Below are 18,597 nucleotides of genomic sequence, written 5' to 3'. Positions count from 1 at the left end.
AGGAACCGTGTTCTTTTCTTTGAATGCCTCTTTTTTTCTCCTGTAAACTCTATGTTGATGCCTTTGCCCAAAAAGCTCTACTTTTTGTCTCATCTGACCAGAGAACATTCTTCCAAAACATTTTAGGCTTTTTCGGTTAAGTTTTGGCAAACTCCAGCCCAGCTTTTTTTGTTTTGGGGTAAGAAATGGGGTCTTCCTGGGTCTCCTACCATACAGTCCCTTTTCATTCAGACGCCGATAGATAGTATGGGTTGACACTGTTGTACCCTCAGACTGCAGGGAAGCTTGAACTTGTTTGGATGTTAGTCGAGGTTCTTTATCCAACATCCGCACAATCTTGCGTTGAAATCTCTTGTCAATTTTTCTTTTCCGTCCACATCTAGGGAGGTTAGCAACAGTGCCATGAGCTTTACACTTCTTGATGACACTGCGCACGGTAGACACAGGAACATTCAGGTCTTTGGAGATGGACTTGTAGCCTTGAGATTGCTCATGCTTCCTCACAATTTGGTTTCTCAAGTCCTCAGACAGTTCTTTGGTCTTCTTTCTTTTCTCCATCCTCAATTTGGTACACACAAGGACACAGGACAGAGGTTGAGTCAACTTTAATCCATGTCAACTGGCTGCAAGTGAGATTTAGTTATTGCCAACACCTGTTAGGTGCCACAGGTAAGTTAGAGGTGCTGTTAATTACACAAATTAGAGAAGCATCACATGATTTTTCGAACAGTGCCAATACTTTTGTCCACCCCCTTTTTTATGTTTGGTGTGGAATTATATCCAATTTGGCTTTAGGACAATTCTTTTTGTGTTTTTTCATTTAAGACAAATTAAATGAAGATAATAATACCAAATAATTTGTGTTTGCAATCATTTTCAGGAAGAAACTGAGTATTATCTGACAGAATTGCAGGGGTGTCAATACTTTTGGCCATGACTGTATGCATAACACAGTTGTACATTGTAGATTGTAAGCTTGCGAGCAGGGACCTCACCCCTAATGTCACTGTTTAAATTGTCTTAACTTGTACTGAATTTATTGTCTGTCCATGTCCCTGCTAATTGAACAGCGATACAAAAGATGATCAGAAGGCCAAATATAACTAATAAAATCACAATTTTTATTGAAAGATATCTTTAAAAACATACAGCCAAGGTATACAAAGAGAGACGAACCACTACAAAAATCACAATCACCCATAGACACGCACAGCCACGGGTAATAGAGTAATATACAGATCTATCTGCTATGTCTTGGGAAACAGCTATTACTATAAGTCAATAATCTGCATAATCATTCCCATAATAGGGCACTCCACATACACCTATAATGGGCAGGACATATGTCCCAAAGTATATGCTACCTATATGGAATACTCTATCACATCTCCCAGGCATAGGCACATCCACCACGCTTAATGTACATCATGCCCGGCCAAGAGGCCACATAATATAAACAGCCATGTAAACAATTACCTTGGTAGGGTAGTGGGGGATGTGACTAACACCCGTAGCCGCGCGTGCACCCCGACATACGTTTCGGACTCCTTTTTCAAGGGGCCTAGCATACACACGCACAGTCACTCATATTTATATGTCCCGGCTAGTGCACAATTAGCCGCGCACCCGGAAGTCGCACGTGCTGCCCCAAGAATGACGCGTGCCGCTGCATAGTCTCCAGCGACGCCCATCAGTGTCGGTGTCACAATGGGGCGGGACCAAACCGGACCAACACCACGTCACAAGACGCCGAGAGCTGGGAGGCGTGGCGGTGAGTACACACAGCACGCGTCAGAGGAAGCAGCGCGACTATTAACCCTATACAAAACCAAACACACCAAACCGTGACAAGATGAACTAGAAAGTGCATACGGCATATATTTACACTGCTGATACAGAATACCAGTTTATATACGGCTATATTACAACATTGTATCACATAAATGCTGCACACACAAGAGTGTGCCCAGTTGGGTCAGTCCCGCAGTTTATCCGGAATAGTCCAAATGTTATGGCCGGGAAGCAGATGTAGTAGCCGAATCCGTTGCTCGCACAATCCATTAGCCGTTTCTCGCACCTCCATGGTGAAATGTGTATACATATATAACAATATTACTAAAAGGCAATAAAAAGCAACAACAATTAGGCACAATTCGAATATTAAAAACAACTTAAAAATAACTTATATGGGGACGGTGATAAATGGAATATGAAGTAACATGACAATGGCACATAGCTACAAAAATGGGGCATAACTGATGTTCTCGTTAAGACCAGATGGTTGGACAGTGCCCAACGTCCATATCCACCTGGATTCTAACTGGGCCAATCTCTTGGTCATATTGCCTCCCCGAATGTCCATATCGAGCATATCTATACCCCGAAATCTCAGGAGATCCCCATTACACTCGTGGTACCGTCTAAAATGTTGTTATATATGCTAGGCCCCTTGAAAAAGGAGTCCGAAACGTATGTCGGGGTGCACACGCGGGTACGGGTGTTAGAGTCACATCCCCCACTACCCTACCAAGGTAATTGTTTACATGGCTGTTTATATTAAGGCCTCTTGGCCGGGTATGATGTACATTAAGCGTGGTGGATGTGCCTATGCCTGGGAGATGTGATAGAGTTTTCCATATAGGTAGCATATAGTTTGGGACATATGTCCTGCCCATTATAGGTGTATGTGGAGTGCCCTATTATGGGAATGATTATGCAGATTATTGACTTATAGTAATAGCTGTTTCCCAAGACATAGCAGATAGATCTGTATATTACTCTATTACCCGTGGCTGTGCGTGTCTATGGGTGATTGTGATTTTTGTAGTGGTTCGTCTCTCTTTGTATACCTTGGCTGTATGTTTTTAAAGATATCTTTCAATAAAAATTGTGATTTTATTAGTTATATTTGGCCTTCTGATCATCTTTTGTATCGCTGTTCAATTAGCAGGGACATGTACAGACAATAAATTCAGTACAAGTTAAGACAATTTAAACAGTGACATTAGGGGTGAGGTCCCTGCTCGCAAGCTTACAATCTACAATGTACAACTGTGTTATGCATACAGTCATGGCCAAAAGTATTGACACCCCTGCAATTCTGTCAGATAATACTCAGTTTCTTCCTGAAAATGATTGCAAACACAAATTATTTGGTATTATTATCTTCATTTAATTTGTCTTAAATGAAAAAACACAAAAAGAATTGTCCTAAAGCCAAATTGGATATAATTCCACACCAAACATAAAAAAGGGGGTGGACAAAAGTATTGGCACTGTTCGAAAAATCATGTGATGCTTCTCTAATTTGTGTAATTAACAGCACCTGTAACTTACCTGTGGCACCTAACAGGTGTTGGCAATAACTAAATCTCACTTGCAGCCAGTTGACATGGATTAAAGTTGACTCAACCTCTGTCCTGTGTCCTTGTGTGTACCAAATTGAGCATGGAGAAAAGAAAGAAGACCAAAGAACTGGCTGAGGACTTGAGAAACCAAATTGTGAGGAAGCATGAGCAATCTCAAGGCTACAAGTCCATCTCCAAAGACCTGAATGTTCCTGTGTCTACCGTGCGCAGTGTCATCAAGAAGTGTAAAGCTCATGGCACTGTTGCTAACCTCCCTAGATGTGGACGGAAAAGAAAAATTGACAAGAGATTTCAACGCAAGATTGTGCGGATGTTAGATAAAGAACCTCGACTAACATCCAAACAAGTTCAAGCTTCCCTGCAGTCCGAGGGTACAACAGTGTCAACCCGTACTATCTATCGGCGTCTGAATGAAAAGGGACTGTATGGTAGGAGACCCAGGAAGACCCCATTTCTTACCCCAAGACAAAAAAAGCTGGGCTGGAGTTTGCCAAAACTTACCCGAAAAAGCCTAAAATGTTTTGGAAGAATGTTCTCTGGTCAGATGAGACAAAAGTAGAGCTTTTTGGGCAAAGGCATCAACATAGAGTTTACAGGAGAAAAAAAGAGGCATTCAAAGAAAAGAACACGGTTCCTACAGTCAAACATGGTGGAGGTTCCCTGATGTTTTGGGGTTGCTTTGCTGCTTCTGGTATTGGACTGCTTGACAGTGTGCATGGCATTATGAAGTATGAAGACTACCAACAAATTTTGCAGCATAATGTAGGGTCCAGTGTGAGAAAGCTGGGTCTCCCTCAGAGGTCATGGGTCTTCCAGCAGGACAATGACCCAAAACACACTTCAAAAAGCACTAGAAAATGGTTTGAGAGAAAGCACTGGAGACTTCTAAGGTGGCCAGCAATGAGTCCAAACCTGAATCCCATAGATCACCTATGGAGAGATCTAAAAATGGCAGTTTGGAGAAGGCACCCTTCAAATATCAGGGACCTGGAGCAGTTTGCCAAAGAAGAATGGTCTAAAATTCCAGCAGAGCTTTGTAAGAAACTCATTGATGGTTACCGGAAGCGGTTGGTCGCAGTTATTTTGGCTAAAGGTTGTGCAACCAAGTATTAGGCTGAGGGTGCCAATACTTTTGTCTTGCCCATTTTTGGAGTTTTGTGTGAAATGATCAATGTTTTGCTTTTTGCTTCATTCTCTTTTGTGTTTTTTCATTTAAGACAAATTAAATGAAGATAATAATACCAAAGAATTTGTGATTGCAATCATTTTCAGGAAGAAACTGAGTATTATCTGACAGAATTGCAGGGGTGTCAATACTTTTGGCCATGACTGTATAAACATATATCTATAGGTACCAGTACAATGTTCATGCAAAGAAGAAGAATACCATTTAGATTTTTTTTTTTAAATCAGATACATTTTTATTAACAAATTTCAAATCAACAATCGCAATATTGCCAAATTTAACATGGTCACAAATTTCAAAATTACCTTCCCTCCCCTCCCCCTCCCCTCTTATTACATATATGAACAGCAAATGATTAATAATACAGCCTTCATTCGGGATCATCTTCTCTCCACCCATGGTGTCCACAATGTCTCAAATGTTTTTTCTCCTTTGCTTTTAACATAAATACTCTTCTCTATGTTCACAATAGAATTAGATTGTCTTAGAAATTCTCTTAGCGCCTGACCATTTAGATCTTTAGGTAGAGAAAATTTGTGTACACGTAACAATGCAGTCTGTGGCTCACTGCTAGAGTTTTTGGAGTTTTTGATTTTTGGAGTGGTTCGTCTCTCTTTGTATACCTTGGCTGTATGTTTTTAAAGATATCTTTCAATAAAAATTGTGATTTTATTAGTTATATTTGGCCTTCTGATCATCTTTTGTATCGCTGTTCGTGTAGTAATTGATGATAGGCTCTACAAATCCTTTTTTGTAGTTTACATGGTATATACATTTATTTATATATTAAGTATATTTATGATGTTCTAAAGATTTTTCTGACTACCATGTTGATGTGTCATATTTATCTGTATATGTCCCTGCTAATTGTAAAGTGCTGCGGAATATGTTGGCGCTATATAAATAAAAATTATTATTATTATTATAAATTTAAGTGCAAAGAAATAATCACAGATTTGTATTCCCCATAAAATTACTAAAAATAATTACTATATTGACATGGACATATTTGGTAATCAACAACTTGTACAACACAATTAACATTTTACAATTTTCTGGTCATCTGAACAAAAATCAACATTTCTATCGATAAAGTAGTTAAATTACAAACATTGTGACATGCTGCTGCCTCGCTTCTTTTTTAGGGTATGTTCACATAAAGTGTTTTTTTTTTGGAGTTATTTCATGGTATTACAGGAAAATATGTAGTAACTAGATGGTGGCCCGATTCGAACGCATCGGGTATTCTAGAATATGTATTTATGTATGTATATAGCAGCCACACAGTATATAGCACAGGCCACGTAGTATATAGGAGCCATGTAGTATATAGCAGACAAATACTAAGTGGCCTGTGCTATATACATACATATTGTAGAATACTCGAAGCGTTAATACAGGCCACGCAAATATAACAGTGGCCACGCAGTATATAACACAGCCACGTACTATATAACACAGCCCACGCAGTATATAGCAGCCACGCAGTATATAACACAGGTGACGTAGTATATAACACAGGCCACGCAGTATATAACACTGGCTACGTAATATATAGCACAGCCCACGCAGTATATAGCAGCCACGTATATAACACTGCCCACGCAGTATATAGCAGCCACGTAGTATATAACACTGTCCACGCAGTATATAACAGTGGCCACGTAATATATTGCACAGCCCATGCAGTATAGAACACAGCCCACATAGTATATAACACTGCCCATGTAGTATATAGCAGCCACGCAGTATATAACACAGCCCACGTAGTATACAGCAGTGTGGGCACCATATCCCTGTTAAAAAAATAATTAAAATAAAAAATAGTTATATACTCACCCCCTAGGATCCACCGAAGCTCCGGCGATACACTCGCGGCTGCCGCCATCTTCCGTTCCCAGGATTCATTGCAAAATTACCCAGATGACCGCTAAGTCTTCTGGGTAATTTTGCAATGCATCGCCAGGAACGGAAGATGGTGGCAGGCGCGAGTGCATTGTTGGACGACGGAGGGTGAGAATAGCAGGTCTTTTGTTTTTTTATTATTTTATTTTAAACATTAGATTTTTTACTATTGATGCTGCATGGGCAGCATCAATAGTAAAAAGTTGGGGACACACAGGGTTAATAGCAGCGGTTACGGAGTGCGTTACCTGCGGTATAACGCGGTCCGTTACCGCCGGCATTAACCCTGTGTGAGCGGTGACGGGAGGGGAGTATGCGGGCGCTGGGCACTGACTGTGCACGTCGCTGATTGGTCGTGGCTGTTTTGCCGTGACCAATCAGCGACTTGGATTTCCATGACAGACAGAGGCCGCGACCAATGAATATCCGTGACAGACAGACAGAAAGACGGAAGTGACCCTTAGACAATTATATAGTAGATGCATATATAATGCTTTAACATATGCAGTATTTCTATATTTGTACCTAATGGGAATGTTTCATGTGTATATATGGCTAGGGCATTATGGAGGGTGGCCCAAACACACGTTCTCGCACAGGGGTCCTCTGGAGTCCGCCACTGCCTTTTAGGTGTCATTAAGGGTGTCTGTGGCAATCAGATTCCGTACTCCTTGTAAACCCTCGAAGGAGGTGCAGATCTAAACTAAGCTCTCAGCACCACTGGGGTGCAGGGTGTACTCTCCCCAAACTTCAGTTGATCCTTGCGGTGGCCTACTGGTCCAGAAGGAGGGGAAAAGTCTAGTAGGCTTCCCCTCTATCCTGGCAAGAGGGCTTGTGATGGACAGTAACCTATTGAACTTCTTTGTGGACTTATTTATGGAAAGTAAAACCTCTGGCTTTAAAAAAAAAGGATTATGTTAATATGGTGCATGCTAATTTTTGCATCATTCTTTCTAAAAATGTTATTTGTCCTAAAATATATATATATATATATATATATATATATATATATATATATATATATATATATATATATACACACACATATATATATATATATATATATATACAGTTAGGGCCAGAAATATTTGGACAGTGACACAATTTTCGCGAGTTGGGCTCTGCATGCCACCACATTGGATTTGAAATGAAACATCTACAACAGAATTCAAGTGCAGATTGTAACGTTTAATTTGAAGGGTTGAACAAAAATATCTGATAGAAAATGTAGGAATTGTACACATTTCTTTACAAACACTCCACATTTTAGGAGGTCAAAAGTAATTGGACAAATAAACATAACCCAAACAAAATATTTTTATTTTCAATATTTTGTTGCAAATCCTTTGGAGGCAATCACTGCCTTAAGTCTGGAACCCATGGACATCACCAAACGCTGGGTTTCCTCCTTCTTAATGCTTTGCCAGGCCTTTACAGCCGCAGCCTTCAGGTCTTGCTTGTTTGTGGGTCTTTCCGTCTTAAGTCTGGATTTGAGCAAGTGAAATGCATGCTCAATTGGGTTTAGATCTGGAGATTGACTTGGCCATTGCAGAATGTTCCACTTTTTGGCACTCATGAACTCCTGGGTAGCTTTGGCTGTATGCTTGGGGTCATTGTCCATCTGTACTATGAAGCGCCGTCCAATCAACTTTGCAGCATTTGGCTGAATCTGGGCTGAAAGTATATCCCGGTACACTTCAGAATTCATCCGGCTACTCTTGTCTGCTCTTATGTCATCAATAAACACAAGTGACCCAGTGCCATTGAAAGCCATGCATGCCCATGCCATCACGTTGCCTCCACCATGTTTTACAGAGGATGTGGTGTGCCTTGGATCATGTGCCGTTCCCTTTCTTCGCCAAACTTTTTTCTTCCCATCATTCTGGTACAGGTTGATCTTTGTCTCATCTGTCCATAGAATACTTTTCCAGAACTGAGCTGGCTTCTTGAGTTGTTTTTCTGCAAATTTAACTCTGGCCTGTCTATTTTTGGTATTGATGAATGGTTTGCATCTAGATGTGAACCCTTTGTATTTACTGTCATGGAGTCTTCTCTTTACTGTTGACTTAGAGACAGATACACCTACTTCACTGAGAGTGTTCTGGACTTCAGTTGATGTTGTGAACGGGTTCTTCTTCACCAAATTAAGTATGCGGCGATCATCCACCACTGTTGTCATCCGTGGACGCCCAGGCCTTTTTGAGTTCCCAAGCTCACCAGTCAATTCCTTTTTTCTCAGAATGTACCCAACTGTTGATTTTGCTACTCCAAGCATGTCTGCTATCTCTCTGATGGATTTTTTCTTTTTTTTCAGCCTCAGGATCTTCTGCTTCACCTCAATTGAGAGTTCCTTTGACCGCATGTTGTCTGCTCACAGCAACAGCTTCCAAATGCAAAACCACACACCTGGAATCCACCCCTGACCTTTTAACTACTTCATTGATTACAGGTTAACGAGGGAGACGCCTTCAGAGTTAATTGCAGCCCTTAGAGTCCATTGTCCAATTACTTTTGGTCCCTTGAAAAAGAGGACGCTATGCATTACAGAGCTATGATTCCTAAACCCTTTCTCCGATTTGGATGTGGAAACTATCATATTGCAGCTGGGAGTGTGCACTTTCAGCCCATATTATATATATAATTGTATTTCTGAACATGTTTTTGTAAACAGCTAAAATAACAAAACTTGTGTCACTGTCCAAATATTTCTGGCCCTAACTGTATATATATATATTTTCTGCATGAGTCGGTTTAGTAACGGCCAGGAGAGACCCAGATGGCATCGACTGCAGGGGGCACCCGGGACCATGCAGATGGCAGGACACGAGCCGCGTGTTATTGGTTATCTTGTGAATGGAGCCAGGATTAGCGGGTTAAGAGGGGCTGGGGTAGATTGCTTGCAGGAGGTTAAGAGCCTTGTGTCGGTGTCAGGTGCAGTAAAGCAGATTTTCCCAGAATAGTATCTAACCTGTCACACAAAGGTCATGTTTGGATGCAGCCGGAGTCATAATGAGGAGCTTTGCTTCTAATTTGCATTCAGCTGCCGGGAACAGCACAGCTTAAGGGAATGTTCGGGTTTAGATAAACATGGCCGCTATCTTAAAAAAATAGCGCCACACCTATGCACAGGTTATGTGTGGTACTGCAGATTAGTCCTACATACTGTAAAGAGAGCAGAGCTGCAATACCAGACAGAGCCTTTTGGCCACAGGACCTTGGGCATTGCCTTAAAGGTCGGTTTGTCATTGACACCTAAAATCAGAGTACTGCCAATAAAAGACAGAAATCAGGAGTGAGGATTTCCTAGACCGGATCAGAGGTTGTAAATTAAAGGGGTCATTCAGGTTTGGCAACAACCCTTTGAAAGCTTTGGGTCCCCATCTATGGAATGCAACAACTTCTGGACTAATTGGACTGGAACAAACGCTCAGCTGTGAGAAGTATAAGGTCCGTACAGGTATGTAACCTCAGGATGTAAAGTAATATGTTTCCATTTACTGACAATCTTGCAGTTTATAATACATTTAAACACAAATTATACCCCAAAAAATTTAACCAGCAGAATTATAAATGCAGCTCTGGATGTGAACAGTTTCCTAATTCCACTTTAGAAAAGAAACAGGAGTTGTTTTTCATAAAACTGCAGGTTTTACAACACCAGCAGGGGGCAGCAGAGATAAAGATAAAGTACTGTAACGTTAGCAGGATTCTGGATGCAGCTCTGGATGTGTATTATTATTATTATTTATTATTATAGCGTCATTTATTCCATGGCGCTTTACATGTGAGGAGGGGTATACATAATAAAAACAAGTACAATAATCTTAAACAATACAAGTCATAACTGGTACAGGAGGAGAGAGGTGGTGTATAGCACATAATTTAACCCGTTCATGATGTATAATATACTGAAACGTCGTTGTATGCAACTGGCTCAGGAGTTGAACACACTCTATACATGGTGGGTGTCAGCTGTGTTATACAGCCAGCACCTTCCTCTAAAAGCTCTGATCGCTGCTGTTAATCTCTGACAGTGGTGTGCCGATTTGGGTGCCTCCCGATCCATCTCCCATGGCGCAAATGTGTGGTGCTGATGGCAGCCGACATCCTTCTGTTGTAGATGGTTAATATTAGTTGTGGAAGGCTGACTTTTTGGTCTCTAGTTCTCTGTACAGACACTGAACCAACAGGGGGCAGTAAAGAGATACAGGAAACCATCAGGATGCTGAACGCAGCTTTGGATGTGGATGGAGTATAACTAAAATGTAATGTAACTGATGATCATTTGTCATGCCAGGGCACAGGTTTACAATAAGTCTGCACTGAAAATAATGATGGACAAGATAACAAATATTGCAATAAATTATTTATTCCCTCAATGAAAAAAAAAAAGAAAAATAATAAGCTCATATCATTGCAGTCTTCAATGGTTTGGCTGTGGCACCGTACGCGGGGTCAGGCCTGTAGAGAAGATAGCAAGAGGGTTTAATGTGGGCACTGGAGCCAGGCACAGAACACGTGGGTAAAGCACACCTGCTGCGTTGTTACACCTCACAGGCTCTGCCACCCATTTGCTACTCAGGAGCCAGGGACAGCTGAATAAGGGCTCATACTCAGTTGCGAGAAAAACGGACGAGTGCAATCCGATAAAAAAAAAAAAAAAAAAAAATCGGATTGCACTCGGACCAATGTTATTCAATGGGTGACATCTTATTTGCGATTTATTTCGGACTGAGAAAAAAAAAATTGCTGCATGCTGCATATTGCTGTATATCTCGGATGAGACTCGCCAATGCAAGTCAATGGGTGGGAGAAAAAAAAAAAAAAAAAAAAAATCGCACAGCACTAGCACCATGCATGATTTCTACGCACCGGTGTCCTTTGAAAAGCCGGTAATTCATGTCAGGCATACAGTAAAATCACACTGACAGGGTAAGAATAGAAAAGATGGAATATATATATATATATATATATATATATATATATATATATATATACACAGTACAGACCAAAAGTTTGGACACACCTTCTCATTTAAAGATTTTTCTGTATTTTCATGACTATGAAAATTGTACATTCACACTGAAGGCATCAAAACTACTATGAATTAACACATGTGGAATTATTTACTTAACAAAAAAGTGTGAAACAACTGAAATTATGTCTTATATTCTAGGTTCTTCAAAGTAGCCACCTTTTGCTTTGATGACTGCTTTGCACACTCTTGGCATTCTCTTGATGAGCTTCAAGAGGTAGTCACCGGGAATGGTTTCCACTTCACAGGTGTGCCCTGTCAGGTTTAATAAGTTGGATTTCTTGCTGGTGGATACACAGCTGATAGTCCTACTGAATAGACTGTTAGAATTTGTATTATGGCAAGAAAAAAGCAGCTAAGTAAAGAAAAACGAGTGGTCATCAGTACTTTAAGAAATGAAGGTCAGTCAGTCCGAAAAATTGGGAAAACTTTGAAAGTGTCCCCAAGTGCAGTGGAAAAACTATCAAGCGCTACAAAGAAACTGGCTCACATGAAGACCGCCCCAGGAAAGGAAGACCAAGAGTCACCTCTGCTTCTGAGGATAAGTTTATCCGAGTCACCAGCCTCAGAAATCGCAGGTTAACAGCAGCTCAGATTAGAGACCAGGTCAATGCCACACAGAGTTCTAGCAGCAGACACATCTCTACAACAACTGTTAAGTGGAGACTTTGTGCAGCAGGCCTTCATGGTAAAATAGCTGCTAGGAAACCACTGCTAAGGACAGGCAACAAGCAGAAGAGACTTGTTTGGACTAAAGAACACAAGGAATGGACATTAGACCAGTGGAAATCTGTGCTTTCGTCTGATGAGTCCAAATTTGAGATCTTTGGTTCCAACCACCGTGTCTTTGTGCGACGCAGAAAAGGTGAACGGATGGACTCTACATGCCTGATTCCCACCGTGAAGCATGGAGGAGGTAGTGTGATGGTGTGGGGTGCTTTGCTGGTGACACTGTTGGGGATTTATTCAAAATTGAAGGCATACTGAACCAGCATGGCCACCACAGCATCTTGCAGTGGCATGCTATTCCATCCAGTTTGCGTTTAGTTGGACCATCATTTATTTTTCAACAGGACAATGACCCCAAACACACCTCCATGCTGTGTAAAGGATATTTGACCAAGAAGGAGAGTGATGGGGTGCTACGCCAGATGACCTGACCTCCACAGTCACCAGACCTGAACCCAATCGAGATGGTGTGGGAAGTTCCATGGAAAAAAAATCACATTACACTCGCATGACACTCGCATAGCACTCGTCCGTTTTTTCAGTCCGGAAATCGTACTGTTTTTTTTTCTCACAAATAGGTATGAGCCCTAAGTGACCACATTGGCAGCTTACCCGTATATAGGATCAGTACACGGGACTGACCTCTGCAAGTATCTCCTTTTCCTCCGACACTTCCTTTTCCTGTGGAAGATATAAGCGATTTAAAGAGATACAACGACTGGTCACATGTCTAATGGGGCTGATAACAGAGACCAATAACTCAATAGCAGCCTTCCAGCCACAGGTATGCACATTAGGGTGATAGCTGAATTCCACTCCAAAGCCTACTACTATAGGGCGGTATTTTTTTTTTGTGGGATTGATTGGCCATGTCTGCTCTGTCAGATGGGCTGACACTCTAGTAGGGTCTGTAACCACTGTAAAATTTCCTGGGCGCTGTGTCTCTAAATTATAATCACCTCTAACTATCACGGCACGCCTCCAATGCAGAAAATTTGGGATGCCAGATCTGGGGTCTTTAAAAGGGTCCGGTCTAATTTATTAGATGAGTTTACACTTGATATCTCATTCAGCCCCATATAATGAATTGAAACTTCTCATCACTGTGCTGTGAGGAACAAAGGGTGGGCCCAGGACCCACCATTCCAACAATCCAAGGGGGTCTCAGCGGTGGGACCCTCAGCGATCAGTCATCTGTCACCCATCTGGTCTGTATTTTTTCAGAGAATTTGATCTTGGATTTGTATTTAAGGTGTCTGTATTGAATTTGGGGGTCTGGCTTGGGGTCTCTTTTAGTTTAGTGGGCTATTATGGATCTGTTTGTAACTAGTGGGTCTCATTTGAGGTTTGCATTTTTTATTGGGTGTAGAATTAGTAAAAGAGGGGCCTGGTCTGATGTTTTTATTTATTTAGGGGTCTGGTGTTGGGTCTGTATTTATTTTGATGGGCTGTTTTGATTTAAGCGATCTCTTCTGGGGTTTATATTAATTTTGGGGATATGAGCTGGGGTCTCTACTTATTTAGTGGCCTGGGGTCTGTTTGCCAGCAGATGGCGCTCTTTTAACCAAACGGTACATAGAAAGACTTGCGGACAATACCTGGTCCTCCTCCACTTCCTGTTTCTTCACTTCCTGTTCTCGTCGCTTGCGCTCAGCCTCAATGATCTCGAAGAATTCCTTCTCAGCCTTGGAGATCAGTTCCTCCATGTTGTCCTCAGGTTTATCATCCTTGGATTCCTCCTCTTTGCCCGGCTCGGCTTTGCTTCGCTCCTTCAGACGCATCTCTCGATGTCGTGCCTCGAGGATCTTCTCTCGTTTCGTCTCTCGCTCAAACATCTATGACACCAGAAGGAAGAGCAGAGTGCCCTCTGTCAAAAACAGACACTTACCAAAACCAATGGACATTGCCGTTGTTGTCTACAGTCACAGGTCTGCTGCCTACCACTGGAAACAGTCAGCCAGCTTGTCAACAGGCACCTCTAACAGCGCCACATTGTGGGACAGTTAGCGTTCACTACATTAGGTAATTATACACTTCCCAGAATGCAAATCACAAAAACAAGTAGTGAAACCTGCAGAATGGAGAATGCAGCTCTGGAGTATAATATAAACTATAACCCAGGATATGACTGGCCTTACCGCAGTGGCAATATTCTTCTCATTTCTCTGTAAAGTGCACAGTCCGGGGGACAGCTCCAGCAGAGTTGTCAGGCCCATCTTAGAACCGCAAGCTACGAAGCGGCCATTATCTTGTACACGGAGGCTGTAGAGCGCTTCATCACACACCTGGAGGAGAAAGAAATGTTCACCGGAGCGGGAGGAAGAAACGTTCACCAGAGCGAGAAGAAGAAACGTTCACCGGAGCGGGAAGAAGAAACGTTCACCGGAGCGGGATGAAGAAAAGTTCACAGGAGCAGGAGGAAGAAATGTTCATAGGAGTGGGAGGAAGAAACGTTCATTGGAGTGGGAGGAAGAAATGTTCATAGGAGCGGGAGGAAGAAACGTTCATCAGAGTGGAGGGAAGAAACGTTCATAGGAACGGGAAGAAGAAACGTTCATCAGAGCTTGGAGGAAGAAACGTTCATTGAAGCGGGAGGAAGAAACGTTCATAGGAACGAGAGGAAGAAACGTTCATAGGAACGGGAGGAAGAAACGTTCATAGGAACGGGAAGAAGAAACGTTCATCAGAGCTTGGAGGAAGAAACGTTCATTGAAGCGGGAGGAAGAAACGTTCATAGGAGTGGGAGGAAGAAACGTTCACAGGAGCAGGAGGAAGAAATGTTCATAGGAGTGGGAGGAAGAAACGTTCATAGGAGTGGGAGGAAGAAACGTTCACAGGAGCAGGAGGAAGAAATGTTCATAGGAGTGGGAGGAAGAAACGATCATTGGAGTGGGAAGAAGAAATGTTCATAGGAGTGGGAGGAAGAAAAGTTCATTGGAGTGGGAGGAAGAAATGTTCATAGGAGCGGGAGGAAGAAACGTTCATCAGAGTGGAGGGAAGAAACGTTCATAGGAACGGGAAGAAGAAACGTTCATCAGAGCTTGGAGGAAGAAACGTTCATTGAAGCGGGAGGAAGAAACGTTCATAGGAACAGGAGGAAGAAACGTTCATAGGAACGGGAGGAAGAAACGTTCATAGGAACGGGAAGAAGAAACGTTCATCAGAGCTTGGAGGAAGAAACGTTCATTGAAGCGGGAGGAAGAAACGTTCATAGGAGTGGGAGGAAGAAACGTTCACAGGAGCAGGAGGAAGAAATGTTCATAGGAGTGGGAGGAGGAAACGTTCATAGGAGTGGGAGGAAGAAACATTCACAGGAGCAGGAGGAAGAAATGTTCATAGGAGTGGGAGGAAGAAACGTTCATTGGAGTGGGAGGAAGAAATGTTCATAGGAGCGGGAGGAAAAAACGTTCATAGAAGCGGGAGGAAGAAACGTTCATAGGAACGAGAGGAAGAAACGTTCATCAGAGCTTGGAGGAAGAAACGTTCATTGAAGCGGGAGGATGAAACGTTCATAGGAACGGGAGGAAGAAACGTTCATTGGAGTGGGAGGAAGAAATGTTCATAGGAGTGGGAGGAAGAAACGTTCATTGGACTGGGAGGAAGAAATGTTCATAGGAGTGGGAGGAAGAAATGTTCATAGGAGTGGGAGGAAGAAACGTTCACAGGAGCAGGAGGAAGAAATGTTCATAGGAGTGGGAGGAAGAAACATTCATTGGAGTGGGAGGAAGAAATGTTCATAGGAGCGGGAGGAAGAAACGTTCATCAGAGTGGAGGGAAGAAACGTTCATAGGAACGGGAAGAAGAAACGTTCATCAGAGCTTGGAGGAAGAAACGTTCATTGAAGCGGGAGGAAGAAACATTCATAGGAACGGGAGGAAGAAACGTTCATTGAAGTGGGAGGAAGAAACCTTCATAGGAACGAGAGGCAGAAACGTTCATAGGAACGGGAGGAAGAAACGTTCATAGGAACGGGAGGAAGAAACGTTCATCAAAGCTTGGAGGAAGAAACGTTCATTGAAGCGGGAGGAAGAAACGTTCATAGGAGTGGGAGGAAGAAACGTTCACAGGAGCAGGAGGAAGAAATGTTCATAGGAGTGGGAGGAAGAAACGTTCATAGGAGTGGGAGGAAGAAACGTTCACAGGAGCAGGAGGAAGAAATGTTCATAGGAGTGGGAGGAAGAAACGTTCATTGGAGTGGGAGGAAGAAATGTTCATAGGAGTGGGAGGAAGAAACGTTCATTGGAGTGGGAGGAAGAAATGTTCATAGGAGCGGGAGGAAGAAACGTTCATAGGAACGAGAGGAAGAAACGTTCATAGGAACGGGAGGAAGAAACGTATATTGAAGCTGGAGGATGAAACGTTCATAGGAAAGGGAGGAAGAAACGTTCATTGAAGCGGGAGGAAGAAACGTTCATAGGAACGGGAGGAAGAAACGTTCATAGGAACGGGAGGAAGAAACGTTCATAGGAACGGGAGGAAGAAACGTTCATTGAAGCGGGAGGAAGAAACGTTCATAGGAACGAGAGGAAGAAATGTTCATAGGAACGGGAAGAAGAAACGTTCATCAGAGCTTGGAGGAAGAAACGTTCATTGAAGCGGGAGGAAGAAACGTTCATAGGAACGGGAGGAAGAAACGTTCATAGGAACGGGAGGAAGAAACGTTCATCAGAGCTTGGAGGAAGAAACGTTCATCAGAGCTTGGAGGAAGAAACGTTCATTAGAGTGGAGGGAAAAAACATTCATAAGAGCGGGAGGAAAAAACGTTCATAGAAGCGGGAGGAAGAAATGTTCATAGGAGCGGGAGGAAGAAAGGTTCATAGGAACGGGAGGAAGAAACGTTTATCTGAGCGGGAGGAAGAAAGGTTCTTAGTAGCGGGAAGAAGAAACGTTCACAGGTGTGGACCGCATGACCACAGAGGCCCAGCTCATTCAATAGTATGTCCCAACTATAGGTGGTGTTTGTAGTAATTGTAGTAATTTGCAGGGGTAGTATTAGTAGTAGTGATGGTGGTAGTTGTAGAAGTATAGTAGGGATAGTAGAAATTGTGATGGTAGTTGTAGGGGTACTAGTAGTAATAATAATGGTAGTCGAAGCAGATATTATTAGTAGTCTTGGTACTGGTAGTAGGGATAGTAGTAGTAGTAGTAGTAATGGTAGTAGTAGCAATAGTCTAGTACAAATAGTAACAGAGGTACAAGTAGAAGTAAGGATAGAAGTAAGTTATAACAGAAGTAGTAGTGGTGAAGTGGGTGATAAAGATAATTGTACAAGTAGTAATTATAAGTAGCTTTTCTTGGTACTGATAGTAGTGATAGTAATATAGATACTAGTAGCGGTAGGAATAGAAGAAGTAGTTATAGAAGTGGTAGTAGAGATAGCAGTAGTAGTAGAGTTATCATCGGTAGTACTAATGCTCGTGGTTGTAGAAATATTGAGAGTAGTAGTGGTGGTAATGATACTGGTAATAGTTGTAGTAGTAGTGGTCAAGTTTGGACTGGCCCACAGGAGAACAGGTGGATCCCCCCGGTGGGCCCCTACATGAGCAGTGCTTGGCACGGTACACTTGATGCAGCACACAGTATCTTGTTTATTAGTCTATGGAAGCCTAGGCTGAAATTACATAAAACTGCTGCAGAAAAGAACATAGTATTCTCCATCCCTGACCAATAATATTTTCATGCAACTGTAGACTGGGCTCCCAGAATCAATGTTACTGGTGGGACCTGTGTACTCTAATATCGAATTGTGTGCCTGACACCTAGCCAGTACCTTCAGGCTCAGAGAGGGGTTGTTTTGCTTGAATAAATAGTCCCAAACATCCAAGGTCCCATCCATCTTGGTGGTCAGAAACACAGACGGGCGTACTGGACTCCAGGCGGCATCTGTTAGGTAACTGGTGTGATACCTGGAGGAGAAAGATATGCTGGGCATGTGTCATGTAGCTGTGGGCACTGACACATTTACAGGGGGACACTGGGGTAGACTTACTGGACAAACTATCTATTATGGGGGTGAAGTGGCTCTTCTTGTGGCAATTTTTTGGGACATTCTGGTTCCTACTAGGGCTGATGTGGCACTAGGGGAACTGTTGTAGGTACTGGGTTTACTGTGGCTTATTATTGGGCTCACTTTGGCTTCTACTGGGTACATGTGGCTTCTATATGGGGTGCTGCTATAGCAGCTGTTTGGGAACAAACTGTGGACTGTTACTGTTCGGCCTCTTCTCGGCTGCCGGTAGGAGAGGTGCTGCGGCTAGAGCTGGTACTGCCTGCAGTGGGCAGAGCTTACCCCCTACCGGTGACATGCACGCTGGGGCACCCTGCTGCCTCTCCTGTGCCTTTTCCCAATCCTGCTACCTGGCAGAACTCTCAGC

At 42.6% G+C, this 18,597-nt stretch overlaps 1 protein-coding gene across 3 annotated transcripts in view; it reads right to left on the bottom strand.

The window, feature by feature from the left end:
- Positions 1 to 2,035: 2,035 nt before the first annotated feature.
- Positions 2,036 to 18,597, bottom strand: part of DNAI2 (dynein axonemal intermediate chain 2) — a 29,003-nt gene continuing 12,441 nt past the window's right edge. The window contains exons 10-14 of one of the 3 annotated variants that reach the window (XM_069750734.1): positions 17,994 to 18,129; positions 14,362 to 14,508; positions 13,822 to 14,058; positions 12,836 to 12,904; positions 2,036 to 2,115 (exon numbers count right to left, since the gene is read on the bottom strand). In XM_069750734.1, the coding sequence (XP_069606835.1) occupies positions 12,848 to 12,904; positions 13,822 to 14,058; positions 14,362 to 14,508; positions 17,994 to 18,129 (577 nt within the window). In that variant the 3' untranslated portion in view covers positions 2,036 to 2,115; positions 12,836 to 12,847. Of the gene's footprint in view, positions 2,116 to 10,810; positions 10,921 to 12,835; positions 12,905 to 13,821; positions 14,059 to 14,361; positions 14,509 to 17,993; positions 18,130 to 18,597 lie in introns of those variants that run through there. The other 2 variants (XM_069750732.1, XM_069750735.1) reach the window with 2 other exon arrangements.

This window comes from Ranitomeya imitator, chromosome 2 (assembly GCF_032444005.1).
Source record: "Ranitomeya imitator isolate aRanImi1 chromosome 2, aRanImi1.pri, whole genome shotgun sequence".
NCBI lineage: Eukaryota > Metazoa > Chordata > Amphibia > Anura > Dendrobatidae > Ranitomeya > Ranitomeya imitator.
This window is presented reverse-complemented; position numbering and strand designations above follow the sequence as displayed.